The 12881-nt window shown below is 42.1% G+C and overlaps 1 protein-coding gene across 1 annotated transcript; it reads right to left on the bottom strand.

The window, feature by feature from the left end:
- Positions 1-3477: 3477 nt before the first annotated feature.
- On the bottom strand, positions 3478-4287 carry LOC123064609 (glycine-rich cell wall structural protein 1.0). Its single transcript, XM_044488056.1, has one exon. It carries the CDS (start codon positions 4277-4279, stop codon positions 3686-3688), a length of 594 nt encoding a protein of 197 aa, XP_044343991.1. The 5' UTR covers positions 4280-4287; the 3' UTR covers positions 3478-3685.
- Between the last annotated feature and the right edge of the window lie 8594 nt (positions 4288-12881).

The raw sequence follows: 12881 nt of genomic DNA, 5'->3' as shown, positions 1-12881 counted from the left end.
TCTGCTGTATCTACTTCTTTTAGTTTATTAATGAGACACATATTATCATGAAAAGTTTATTGTTTATTATGTACCAATATGAATGTATTTTCAAAATATACAAAAAGTTATGGGCTTACTTGAATTTTTCTTATAACTTGCTTTGAAATATCTTAGATGTAGTATATGAACATACTTAGAATGATAAAGTAGTATATATACTATTACATGGTAGCATATGGGACATGAGGGTAACTACCCCCGAGCGAGCGTTAGCATGAGCGCTATAAAGAATTGTCGCCACAAATTCCCACGATTGCGTGACCATTGTGTCAAACACATCGTTGCAAGGGGTATGTGATTTCATAAGTCTCGAGTCTGTCTCGGAAAGGGGAGCTCGTATTTGACGCATCATGCGTCAATTTGCCTACTTTCGCACAAGGCTGTCCCCCGAGGTCACGACATTGGCGAGGCACGTGAGCACCCCTTAGTTTGCTTTTATTCAGTTTAAAAAATAGGAAACTTATGTTCGTAAATCACATATTTCTTAAGCATTTGAGAACATTTGTATGAAAGCATCAACAATTTGTACGATGCTTGTGATATTTTTGGAAAAACACTAATGTTTCTTCAAACTTTCATGTACATTTTTGGAAAGCACTGAACATTATTTTTCAAACATGGAATTTTTAAACACAATTCCATAGAACAATCCAATTTTTTGTATATTTTTAAACATAAACTTTTTCAAAAAAGTCTGAATATTTTTTGAATTTTCATTTTTTAAATGATTTTTTAAAGGAAGTGAAACGAGACCGAAACTGAAGGGTTTCTAAAAGCGGTAAAAATAGAATATAAATGTCCCAAAAGATTCCTAAAATTGTTTATATTTTCTAGCCACCGTGATGAAAACCTAAAGCTTCTCCGAAGAACAACATTTTCATAAAGACGACCAAGCATTTAAAATATCCACCTCTTTTCTTATAGGTTACTCATGAATTATTTGATAATGCGGAAACATACTTCCTATTTCAGGCCAGACACACAACCGACGGTTATTTGATCAAATATTGTAGTATGAGTGGATGGCCGTGGATGGCATCCACATCCTTAACCAGGGACCAATCTATTAGTTATTTTATATACTTGAGGTACTAGTTTATGACAAGCTAGCATACTTGAAGCAGGGATCATAACTCAATTTGAATTTCAGCATCTGTTTCTCATTCTTACACTAAAAAAGGTTCTAAGTAGATATACATTCATAGACATAGATGCATTCTCTCTCTTCTCCCTGGTTCCGTTTTAGATATAGGGTAAGCTTCCCCTTCTCTATCCATTTCAAGGAAGTTGTCATATACACTGAAGAGTCCATGGAATATATATGCACAAGATAGTGTGAATCATGGAAGCTAGAAATGTGTATGTCACACTTGATGAAACTTACGATGGACGGTGAGATCATATCTTAAAAGGAATTTCTGACATGAAATCAATATAATTAATGGTATAGTCCTGTGCACCAACCTTCAAACATGCATACAAATGCCGTATATGATTGCATATATGTATGTTGCCCCATCCACTCTTAGCCACTAAGTGTGAGAAAGACCAACCAACAAACTCACGTGCCTACACACTCCGCTGCTATTATTCAGGCAAGTAACAAGTGCAGAACAAAAAACATCGATTTAGCGGCTTCACTAGCTTGAAAGATCGTGATCACAGACGAAGGAAACCATTAGAAACCTAATTTTGGCAATGAGATGCATGATGAAAGAAAATGAAAGTTTCACTTTGGGCATAGTGGTGTTCCATCTCCCATATGTTCACAACAGGTCTGGGAAAAAGAGAAGCGACCGCATTGTTACCACTTGTCTGTCAATTGGATCTGAGCCGAGTTAGACTGGAGGTGCATAGAACTAGATAAGTTGTGGAGCAACATCTAGAGAGGACCGCCAATGATTAAATTGTTTGCTGAGCATCACTCTACGTCTAGACAGTTCAAAAATGAAGAATTTTTAGAGCACACTACAACAGAAAATCATGAAATATTTATTTCTTGTGTTTGTGTTTTGATTGTTTATAACTTCACTTATACAAGTACGGGAAAGATAAATATGGCATTGCATTTATTCCCGTTTGATGTAGAAACATGTAGAGATAAATAGCAAATGCATGCAAAAAACAGTATTGTGTACATGTGTTTGAGCACCTTTGTTCATTGTCTCTTTCCATTTTTCTGTAAATTCCACATCTAAGCTCAAGCACCTAGTGTAATAGGGAGTGAAAGTCATGTCGATTAAGCACGTAGTTTCAGATTGTATATGATGACTGTTTTTTGTTTTTCTATTTTCATTTTTGGTGCTATCTATGAGTTTTCTTAGTGTAACTCATCTTGGGAGGTTACCTTTTCTTGTGGGGAATTTGGTAAGTCAACTTTGCCAACCATGTCAAGGACATGTGTGAAGGTAGTAATGGACCAGTGCAATCACCATTTTGTCGCAATACTATTTTCCTATTCATTTGGAAGAAACTTTCTAAATCCTACAAAAATGAGTTGGCCAGAGTCAATCTTTCATACATTAATGTTGAATTTTCTAATGAATCTAGTTCAATGGAGGAAACAAAAATATAGATAGTTCAACGTTATCTCAGCAACACAATAAGGATGGAATTAAAGGTGAGAGCAACATTGAGATATACACGAAAACGCATGTCACAGTGAAATAGGTAGTCTCCGCCTTACTCACACACACTTGTGTAATGAAGCCATTTATTAGTTGTCCCCCATAAATGGAAGCGTAAGAACAGATAAATGCAAAGAGAAAAACAAGACGAAAAAACAATAGCTTGGGCTCTTGTCTGTTTTGATTGCACAATGAGGCTTCAAGGGTTTGAATCGCAGTAACCGTTCGCACTGCCTCCGCCACCACCTGTTTGGCCATTTTTACCACCGCCCTCACGGCCACCGTTGCGCGAAGCAATTGCATTTGTATAGGAGGCATCACCATCATTATTCTCCTCGTTCAATCCAGATCTGGCGCCACCACCTGTGCCAAAGCCACTGGACTCAGCAGGGCAGTCTTCGTCGTCGTCCACTTCTACGCTCACAAATAGGGAGTTAAGGTCATGTCGATTAAACATGTATATTCATATTGGATTAATATGATGAACACATTTTGTTTATCTATTGCCATTTTTTGTGCTATTTCTGATTTTTCTTTGTGTAACTCATCTTGGGTGGTTACCTTTTTTGTTGTTGAGGGAAACTTGTGATGTTTTTGTTTGAGGGGAATTTGGGAAGTCAACTTTGCCAACCACATCAAGGACATATGTGCAGCCAGTAATTGACCAGTTTAATCACCATTTTGCCGCAATACTAATTTCCAATTCATTTAGAAGAAACTTTCTAAACCCTGCAACAAATGAGTTCAATATAGATGGCGGAAACAAAAATATTGATAGTTTAGTGTTATCTCATCGACACAGTAAGCATGGAATGAAAGGTTGGAGCAACATTTAGATAAAAGTTTCTCACAGTGAAATATCTAGTCTCCGCGTTACATAGCACACACCTATGTAATGAAGCCCTTTATTAGTTGTCCCTAATACATGGAAACGTAAGAACAAAACAAATGCAAATAGAAAAAAGCGAACGCCAATAGCTTGGGCTCTTGCTCTGTTTTGATTGCACGAAGAGGCTTCAAGGGTTTGCGTCACCGTATCCGTTTCCACTGCCTGTGCCACCACCGGTTCCACCATTTTTACCACCGCCCTCGCCGCCACCATTACCAGAAGCATTTGCATTTGTGTAGGAGGCATCACCATCATTATTCGCCTCGCTGGATCCAGATCCGGTGCCGCCACCTGTCCCAAAGCCACTGGGGTCAGCAGGGCAGTCGTCATCGTCGTCCGCCTCTCCACCACCGCCGCCGCCACCGGAACCACCTGCACTTGTACTCCCACCATCACCACCATAATTTGATGATCCTTGGCTCATCTGGCCAGAGCTTGAGCCGCTACCGGACCCAGCACCATACCCAGCACCATTAAACCCTGACCAACCACCCCCGCCGCCGCCTCCTCCAGCACTTGCATGGGTTCCTCCACTTCCACTCTGAGCAGTTCCCTGGCCATTCCCGCTTCCTCCGCCGCCGCCGTTCACCGCTCCTCCACCCTCTCCCCCGCCGGTGCCTGTTCCCTGGGAACTAGAGTATCTAGATACCCTACCAGCGCTTGCTAATCCAATGCTAAAGAGGACAACCAGGGTAAGCGATATGAGTTTAGTGCAAGACATTGTGAATCAGTGTGTGTGTGATGGTGCTAAACAAGAGATTGCGTGGGCATTTATAGGGCTGGCTCAAAGCAGCCACATGCAGCTAGTGGAGCTTTATCTTAATGGCATCCACGTTACTACTAGTACTCGGAGGAGATCTGCGGATCCGTGGACTTTGATGCAGCAACTGGGACAGTAGATGTGATCGGATCCATGGACTTTCATGCAGCAACTGGAGCTTCTATAATGGAGCGCATCGAAAATTCGGATCTTGCTTAGTTCGAGCCTGCCAGGCGACGACTTAAGACTTCCTCACGTGATTGATCGATCTAGGCGATCACAGGGAATCCATTGATATTGTGCACTTAATGTCACTTACCATTATAACGATGAACACCGGACAGCAAAAAAGCAAAAAAGAAAAGATACATAGAGAACAATAAGTATACCGCATGTAAGGCATGTGTTACTGCTAATTAACAAAAGAAAATCCTGTATGATCTTGCTTAACTAATGACAAAGATAAGGATTTCGACACATGGACAGTGAGTGGCCTAACCGTAGGTGCATGATGCATTACATTAAGAGCGCTGCTATACACACGACGAATCTGTGGCCGATGCCAGCACGATTCGTACGTGGCAGCGCGAGCAGCAAGAGTGCATGCAGGAGCGCACTTGGGAAGGCAGTATCGTTCGGAGGTCGTGGCGGAACAATCGTCTGTGAAGCAATTTCGTTAGATTAACGGAATAGCTCGATTTCTGGACAGCATGTGCACGATGGTAGGATCTTTAGTTCCTTTTTTAGGGAGGAATTTAATCCACCAGTGATTAGCTAGTGTTGTGCATGCATTGGCCGAAAAATCGTCGGCTGTGTAGCACTGCTCTTACATTAATACTGGTGTTCCTACGTACTAAGTTCCTAGAAGCACATGAGCTAGCCTGGCATGCGGAAACCGGAGCTCTGACTCGTTCTTGATCGTCGGTGCAAGCAGTTTGAGAAATGCTTCTAGTTCTAGCAATCGGAGCTACCAGGCGAGTAGAGTTAATCTTCGGTTAAAGGACGACGGAGAGTGTTGACTTAAATTAATTGCCAGATCTAACTAGCAAGCCATCTTAGTTGACGTGACCCGATCTTTAATGGTTTAGTATCAACAATATTGTAACTAATGGTGGCTCTCTTTCCAATTCACTTCGATAGCATTGTAGTTGACTTGTGAAATGCACATGGTAGCCTCGAAATTAGCATCTTTGAACTAGTCTTTCTTACTACCTCCGTCCGTTTATTTTTCTCCTTTATAATTTGTGCCACATTTTAACCAACGATTTAACTAACAAAATGCTAATGCATGTTAACAAAAATTATATCATTTGATTTGTATTTGAATATAGTTTTCAATGATATAATTTTTGGTGGCATGCAAGAATATTTTGTTAGTTAAATCAATGGTCAAGATTGAGCATAAAATACAATGGGGACCAATAAATCAGGACGGAGGTAGTACTAATTAATACTATTATTACAAATTTAATTGATGATGTAAGACTATTTTTAACGGGAAATCTGTTGACATTTATGTAAGTGGTAAAATGTACGAATTTTACATATTGACAGTAGAACTTTGCCTAGCAAAAGATTGCACAAGACATCTGGTAGCCCCTGTAATACCGCGTCACACCCACACGTGCAACCACCGTCCATCGCACACTGCGCCATCAGACTGCTTCCTGCTAAACTCACTTAGTCATGTACCGGCGGCTGACGCATCAATGTTTTTGCCAGGAGTAAGACAGCTACACACAGTAGGGGACATGCACTAAATCACATTATTTGTTTTTTCATGCAATAATATGGTATGGTTCGCGCGATAATATGATTTTTGTTCTTCTAATTTTTTTCCTCACAAAATTATCTTGCAAAATGCAGATTCCCCTACAAAATTTTCTTGCAAAATGCATCTTCTCTTGCATCTTACAAACCAAAATGCATAGCAAATTTTTTTGCATGCAATGTTGTTGGTTTGAGATAGAGAGAGAGAGAGAGATGGAGGGAGGGAGGGAGAGGTTGTACAACATGCCACCTTACTACTCAAATTAATGCTATGTGCTCTATGATGATATCTGCCATGGCTTCTGCCGCCTTCCTGCTATCTATCGCCCATCCGTCCCTATACGGTTACCTGTATATTGTGAGTGTGCGCCAGCTGATTACACTAGTGTGCACGTCCTTGCATCTAGATCAGGAGCTTAACCCTGCACCACGTGATGTGCATTCCCCAGTCAGAAATAATGAGGCCCCACACACGATGGCTACCAGATCCTCACTCATGGTAGAACTTGTAAAACGTTAACTGCAGTGCTATTGAAATACATCTATACCTATTTTAGGATGGATGGAGTAAACAGCTATAGTAAGACTTTGATTACGGCCGCCATTCTAGAAAATAAGGCTCATACGCATTCTGAAATATAATTTCAACCATAAATTACATCAATACCATATGTTTTATGACTTCAAGACTATACCATTAAAAACCTCTTTCGAATACAAATTCAATGGTATAATTCTCGTCACATATAACTTACATTTGGTTTGTCTAATTTATGACCAAAGTTCAATCTTGAAATGCGTGCATGCCTTAATATAAAACAAAGTAGCTCTAGTGCTCTGCAGGTAGGGATGAAAGTTGATGTGTTCTTTATGAATCACTCGATAGTTCAATTTTTTTATGTATTTATTTTTCTGGGGACACATCCCAACAAGTTGTCTATTTGCATTTGTAGACAAACTCTTTGTTTCTAAAGGATAAGAATTTACAAATAAAGCGGTATGCTGCATATGTTTCAGCACAGATTTTTTTTCTTACTTTTCCAAATAAAATGTGAGTTCTTTTTTCTAATCAAATTTCACACGCTTAGTTGATACTATGTGACAATCTGGCCACCTTAACTGAAGGATCAAAACTGAATTGATGAAATCTGATATCCAATACGGTTTGGATGGTTTAGTAACATTTTATTTGTCTATTTTCATATGTAGTGTTGATATTTGAAATGCACATGGTCTGGATTTTTAATATAATGGTTTAGAAATTACTAAATTTATATGACATGCTTCCCATACTTCATGTTCTTTACTGATATTCACAAGGCCTTGGGAAACACATATTTTGTGGGTATTGAATAAGTCTGTTTGAATTGGTCTTGTACCAGCTACCAAACATACATGATTGGAACATCTTGTAGCAGTTAGAAAACAATATTTTTATTCTAATAATTTATAAATAATGTTTGATCTGAATTAAAAAAATCAAACTCTGAATTTAATACTAATTTGTTCAGTATTTTAAAAGGTTTATCATGTATCTAAGAAATATTCAATGTCTCTTTCAAACACTTCATCGTCTATTTTGTATTTAAGAAAAGGTCATTCAATATTTTTCAGAACAATTAGTGTGAATATACAAAAATTGTATATTTTTAAAAGATAAAAAAATCTAATCTATATTTCAAACAAATCAACATGTATTTGAATTTATAAAAATTTAAATGATATTTATCACGTATTTGGAAAATCCTTGACATGCATTCACCAAATATTCAATGTGTATATGAGAAACTTTGGCGTCATTTCTGTATTTGAAAAATATTCATCATGTATTTAAAAATAACTACCTTATTTTTTTTGAAATGTGTATCTGTTTCATTTGGAAAAGATATTGGAAAATTTTACAAAATGTTTACCGTGCCTTCAAAAAATATTTGAAGTGCATGCAAGAAATATTCAACTTGTGTTTGAAAATGTCCAATGTGTATTTGAAAAATGTTCAATGTGTATTTTAAAAAACGTTCTATATGGATTTGTTATTTTATAAAAATGCTCAACTTCTTTAAAATTGTTCATTTTGTCCTAAAAAATTGTTTCACATGCATTAAAAAATTGAAAAGATTAAAATGGAAAAACCAAAAGGAACGAGGAAAATAAAACCGAAAACATGGGGGAAAGGACTGAAAGAACGAAATCTATGAAACCACAAAAACTTGCCCAATATACATCGATCAAGCTGGGCCGCCACAGCTTACTCGCCCCCATCCCCAGAGGCGAGCACTTGCCTACTATGAACATATCATCATGATTGCATGACTGTTAGGTGGAGCTTGAGATCCTATTTGTCGCTCACTGCGATGTAATGTTCACCTTTCATACAAATTGAGAACTAGGGTGGGTTAGCCCAATTAGTTTTCTTTTATTTTTAATTGGGGGGGGGGGGATTAGCCCAATTAGTTTTCAATAGTTTTATAGGAAAGGCGGCTTCACAATGTTCCATATCTAGTTTTCCAAGTTTTAGTAAACTTCTAGAAGGATCCGGTCAAAAATAATTTATATTCTTTCCTTTACCACTTTTATCTTCAGTTTTCATTTCCTTATTCCTTTTTTACTTTCAGATTATTATTTTCTTTTCAAACAACGCTCCCACCTCAAAAAGAAAGATCTTGTGAAATATCTTCCTTTAAAAATGTTCATAAATTCGATACATCTTAATTCAAAAAATATCTAATTCTATTGATTGAATTTTTTTAACCAATGGTCACATATTTTAGAAAATATTCGCATTTAAAAGAACTCAAGTTTTCACAAAAAATAGATAAACATGTTCACACACAATTCATGTTGTTTATTTTTCATAACTACGTTCACAGTTTGTTTTAAAAACACATGTCAGAATTTGCGATGTTTTATCATTTTCTACTGTATACGCTTTTCTTTTTGAGAAAACCGGAAACCAATACGATAGACACTTTGGGTGTGTTTGGTTTGTGCCGAAGGTTGCCGCACCAAAGCATTCGCTAGCCAAAATTTTGGTTGAGGTTTTGGTAGCCCATGTTTGGCCAACATTGGCAAGAAAAATTAAACTAGAGTTGGCTAGAGTTCATTGACATGCCAAAAAATTGGCAACCATCCAAACAAAGACCAATCTTTGGGCCATGACCAAAATTTTGGTAGGGTGCACTTCGGCCACAATCCAAACACACCCTTTCCTCGCTATCGTATATAAAAATACCACTACAATGTATACTGCTTACATACGCCGTCCTAGTCAGGACGCCCAGTGTGATTGACCATCAATATGTTACAATGAGTGACAACTTGGATGTCTGTCTTGGGGACGTCTGGTCGACGCTCACTGCATCAATTAGTCAAGTAATTTCATTTGGTGCTCCCCTCAGCTGGCACATTGGATGCTAGATCATGCCAAGCGATTTTCTCTTCCGTATTTTTTTTATGATGTCAAAAATACAAACAATTTTTTTTACAAATATTTTGAAACAGAAATTTTTGAATTTAAAAAAATTCATGAATATATATTCTTTTGTAAAGTTTAGGAAAAAATTCTGGATTTAAATAATGTTCTCAAGAATAAAATATATTCATGAAGTTTACGAATTTTTGAATTTAAAGAAATATTCATGTTTTCAAATAGTGTTCTACATTTGAAAATTGTTTTCTTATTTTATGCACTATTCAAGAAATTTCAAATTTTGACAAAAGTTCTCGAATTTATAAAACATTCATGAATAAAAAAATTCTATGATTTCACCAAAAAGACTAAATTTAGAATGTAATCTTGAAGTTAAATATGTTCATGTATTTCAAAAATCTTCTCCTATTAATGTTTTTTTTCAAATTTTTTAAAATGTTCACGACTTTGAAAACTATTCATTTATTTAAAAAATATTATTGGTGTAGGAAAAAGTAACAAATAGGAAAGCAAAATGAAAAACAGAAAAAGAAAAAAATGGGAAAAATAAAACTTGAAGAAACTGATGAAAGAGGCAAACATAAAAAAAAACCGTTTAGACCGATGAAAAAGGCAAACCTAAAAAACACCAAAAAATGGAGTAAAACATCCAGGAAAAAACACAAGAAACCCAGAAGATAACCGCCGAGGAAGGAAAAAAAAATCATGCACACAAAGAATATTAGGTCCACATCTGGGAAGGAAACCGCTCACCTACAGACGGCACTCCCTCGATGTATGGTTTGCGCCGACCAATTGGAGTGACGCTTGTGGATTTGCTCGACAGTATGATGCAGCACGAAGGGAAAAAAGGCATTATGATGCAGCAAGCGTGAAACATAACCCAGCTGCTGCTGCTTGTTAAGTGTGGTCTTGCTCATTAATTGTGCTAGCGTCTGATTAATATAGATTTGAATGGGCAAATGTTATCTTGGAGTTCGGATGGACAGAAGAAGTACATGTCAGGTTGATACTGTCGGAAGGGAGAGAGAGGATTGGTGGAATAGTTCGTTCGTTTTATTGCTTGAGCCTCGTGGGCATATATATAGGAGTACAATCATCTACTTGGAGTACAAGACAAGCCAGAACAAATCCTAGTCTATCTCATCTTTCCTAATATACATTATACTCAACATCCCCCCGCAGTCACAACGGTGGCGACGCAGACGGTGAGACTGGAGCCCACACAGTCGTAATGATCGACGCAACGCGGAGTCGTGGCTGGAGTGGCAACCGACGAGGTTGCTCAAGCAAGGCAGTAGCTCTTTGTGCCGTTTGTCGAGGTAGCCGAGAGCGTTTGTGGTGGAGCCGTGGTCGAGGTAGCCGTGCGAAGAATGCCGGGGTCGATGTCGAGTCGGGGTGGCCGGTGTCGAGGAAGTCGCCGTGGAGCCGCGGGCGCAAGAGGGCGCCGAGTTAGCATGGGCGCAGTGGTGTTGAAGTAGGGGTGCACCGAGAAGAAAATGTTGTTGACGACGCGTCGCGGCGGGTTTGCCAAGCCCGGGGACACATCGTGGACGAACGCACGTACTGATGTTGCCAGCACCGGGCATGCGTAGACGGATGAAGACGAAGTTGACGAACCGCCGACCAGGCTTGCCAGGCCCGGGGACACGTCGCGGATGAAGGCACGCATCGGTGTTGCCAGCACCGGGCATGCGTAGACGAGGGACCTGCACGAGCTGTACGCCATGTCGGAGAAGTCGGAGGGGCCAGCAGAGAAGAACTCGACGACGATTGCGGCGTCCATCGGCGCGGGGCCGATGTCACCAACGTTGGTCGGAGTAGACGAAGTGGTCGGGGTAGATGACGGCGACGCTGGCGACGGGATGGTGCTTGGACAAAGACGAAGGGGGTGGACGGGCGGCATCGACTATGAAGGTAGCGGCGGCGGCAGCCAAATAAGAGCGGCGGCAGCGGTAGCCTGACGGTGGTGGCGGCGGCTAGGTTAGGAGTGTGGCGGCGGTGCTCGAAGTAGGCAAAGAACCCTGACAGCGTGACGAAGACCAGCTCGGACGGTGGCGTTCCGACGGGAGGTCGACGCGCGGTGACGGCGAAGCGGACCGCGGGCCATGGCGCTACGGCCCGAAGGGGCGACGCAGCCGCGGCAGGCGGGTCGGGGCGACGGCTGGAAGACCTCTGGGCGGCAACGGGGACCGCGAGCCGTGATGCTGCATCCCGAAGGGGCGACACAACGGCGGTTCGCGAGTCGGTGCAACCGCGGGGACGACCTCAGGGCGGCAACAGGGACCGCGTATCGCGACACTACGACCCGAAGGGGCGACGCAGCGGCGACGCACGAGTCGATGCAGCCGTGAGGAGAACCACGGGGCGGCGGCGCTGCGGGCCGACGGGGCGACGCAGCGGCAGCCCGATGCTCGATCGGTGGAGAGGCGCGCTGAACTCGGGGACGATCTTCACGGGACCTGCGAAGGCGCGCGTAACCAACGGGCAAGGTCGACCGCGCGGCGTAGATGAGGCGGATCGCGGCGGCGAGCGGGTGATCAAGCCGATCGCGTGAGAGGTCGGGACGCCGCTCGGTGGAGGCGTGGTGGCGGCGGAGTCCGAGATGAAGCCGGCGACGACGAGCGGCGTGGGACATCGTGCGGATGAGCTTGTCAGCACCGGCACCCGGGCAGCAAGGCCCGAGCGACCAACGGAGCAGCGGCGCCCGAGTTTAGGCAGCCGACGAGCTGAGGCAGCCGAGGATGAGGCCGGCGAGGTAGATTGCCGGGCCGCCGTGCAGACGCGGCGGAGGCGGGTGATGTGGAACGATGGGCGGGCCGGCGCGCGAGCCACGACTATGATTGGCCATCGCATGGCGCGAGGTCACCGGGTCAGGGCGATGCAGGTGTCCCGGCCGGAGCAGGGCGGTGACGGCCGGCGCAGGGCGAGGGCGGACCGATGCGCGGACGGCGGCTGGCCCTGACGAGCCGCCTCGGCGCGCGTGGCCGCTGATGAGGATATGTACCTAGGGTAGGGTCATATACCTATCATGGATACCATACCCAAGGTAACCCTTAGAAGAAGCTACCTTCCAGTCGACTAAGAGGGACTTCACTCAACGAACCCAAGACACTCGACGATGAAGATAGCCACTCGACCATGAAGCTAACCACTCGACGACCAGGAGACCAAATGTCACTCAGCACGCAACGGTTTGTCATTAGGTAGCTTTAATAGTCTTCATAGCACTTTATGAGGGCGTTACCAGTAACCCCCTGTCTTAATGTACTTTAAACCCCGCATAATTGAAGGCCGGAGGGGTCTGGCGAACTCTATATAAGCCACCCCCCTCCTCAGTGTAAAGGGTTCGCACCCCTGTAA

Source organism: Triticum aestivum, chromosome 3B (assembly GCF_018294505.1).
Source record: "Triticum aestivum cultivar Chinese Spring chromosome 3B, IWGSC CS RefSeq v2.1, whole genome shotgun sequence".
NCBI lineage: Eukaryota > Viridiplantae > Streptophyta > Magnoliopsida > Poales > Poaceae > Triticum > Triticum aestivum.
The sequence above is the reverse complement of the archived record's forward strand: the minus strand, read 5'-3'. Positions and strand labels throughout refer to the sequence as shown.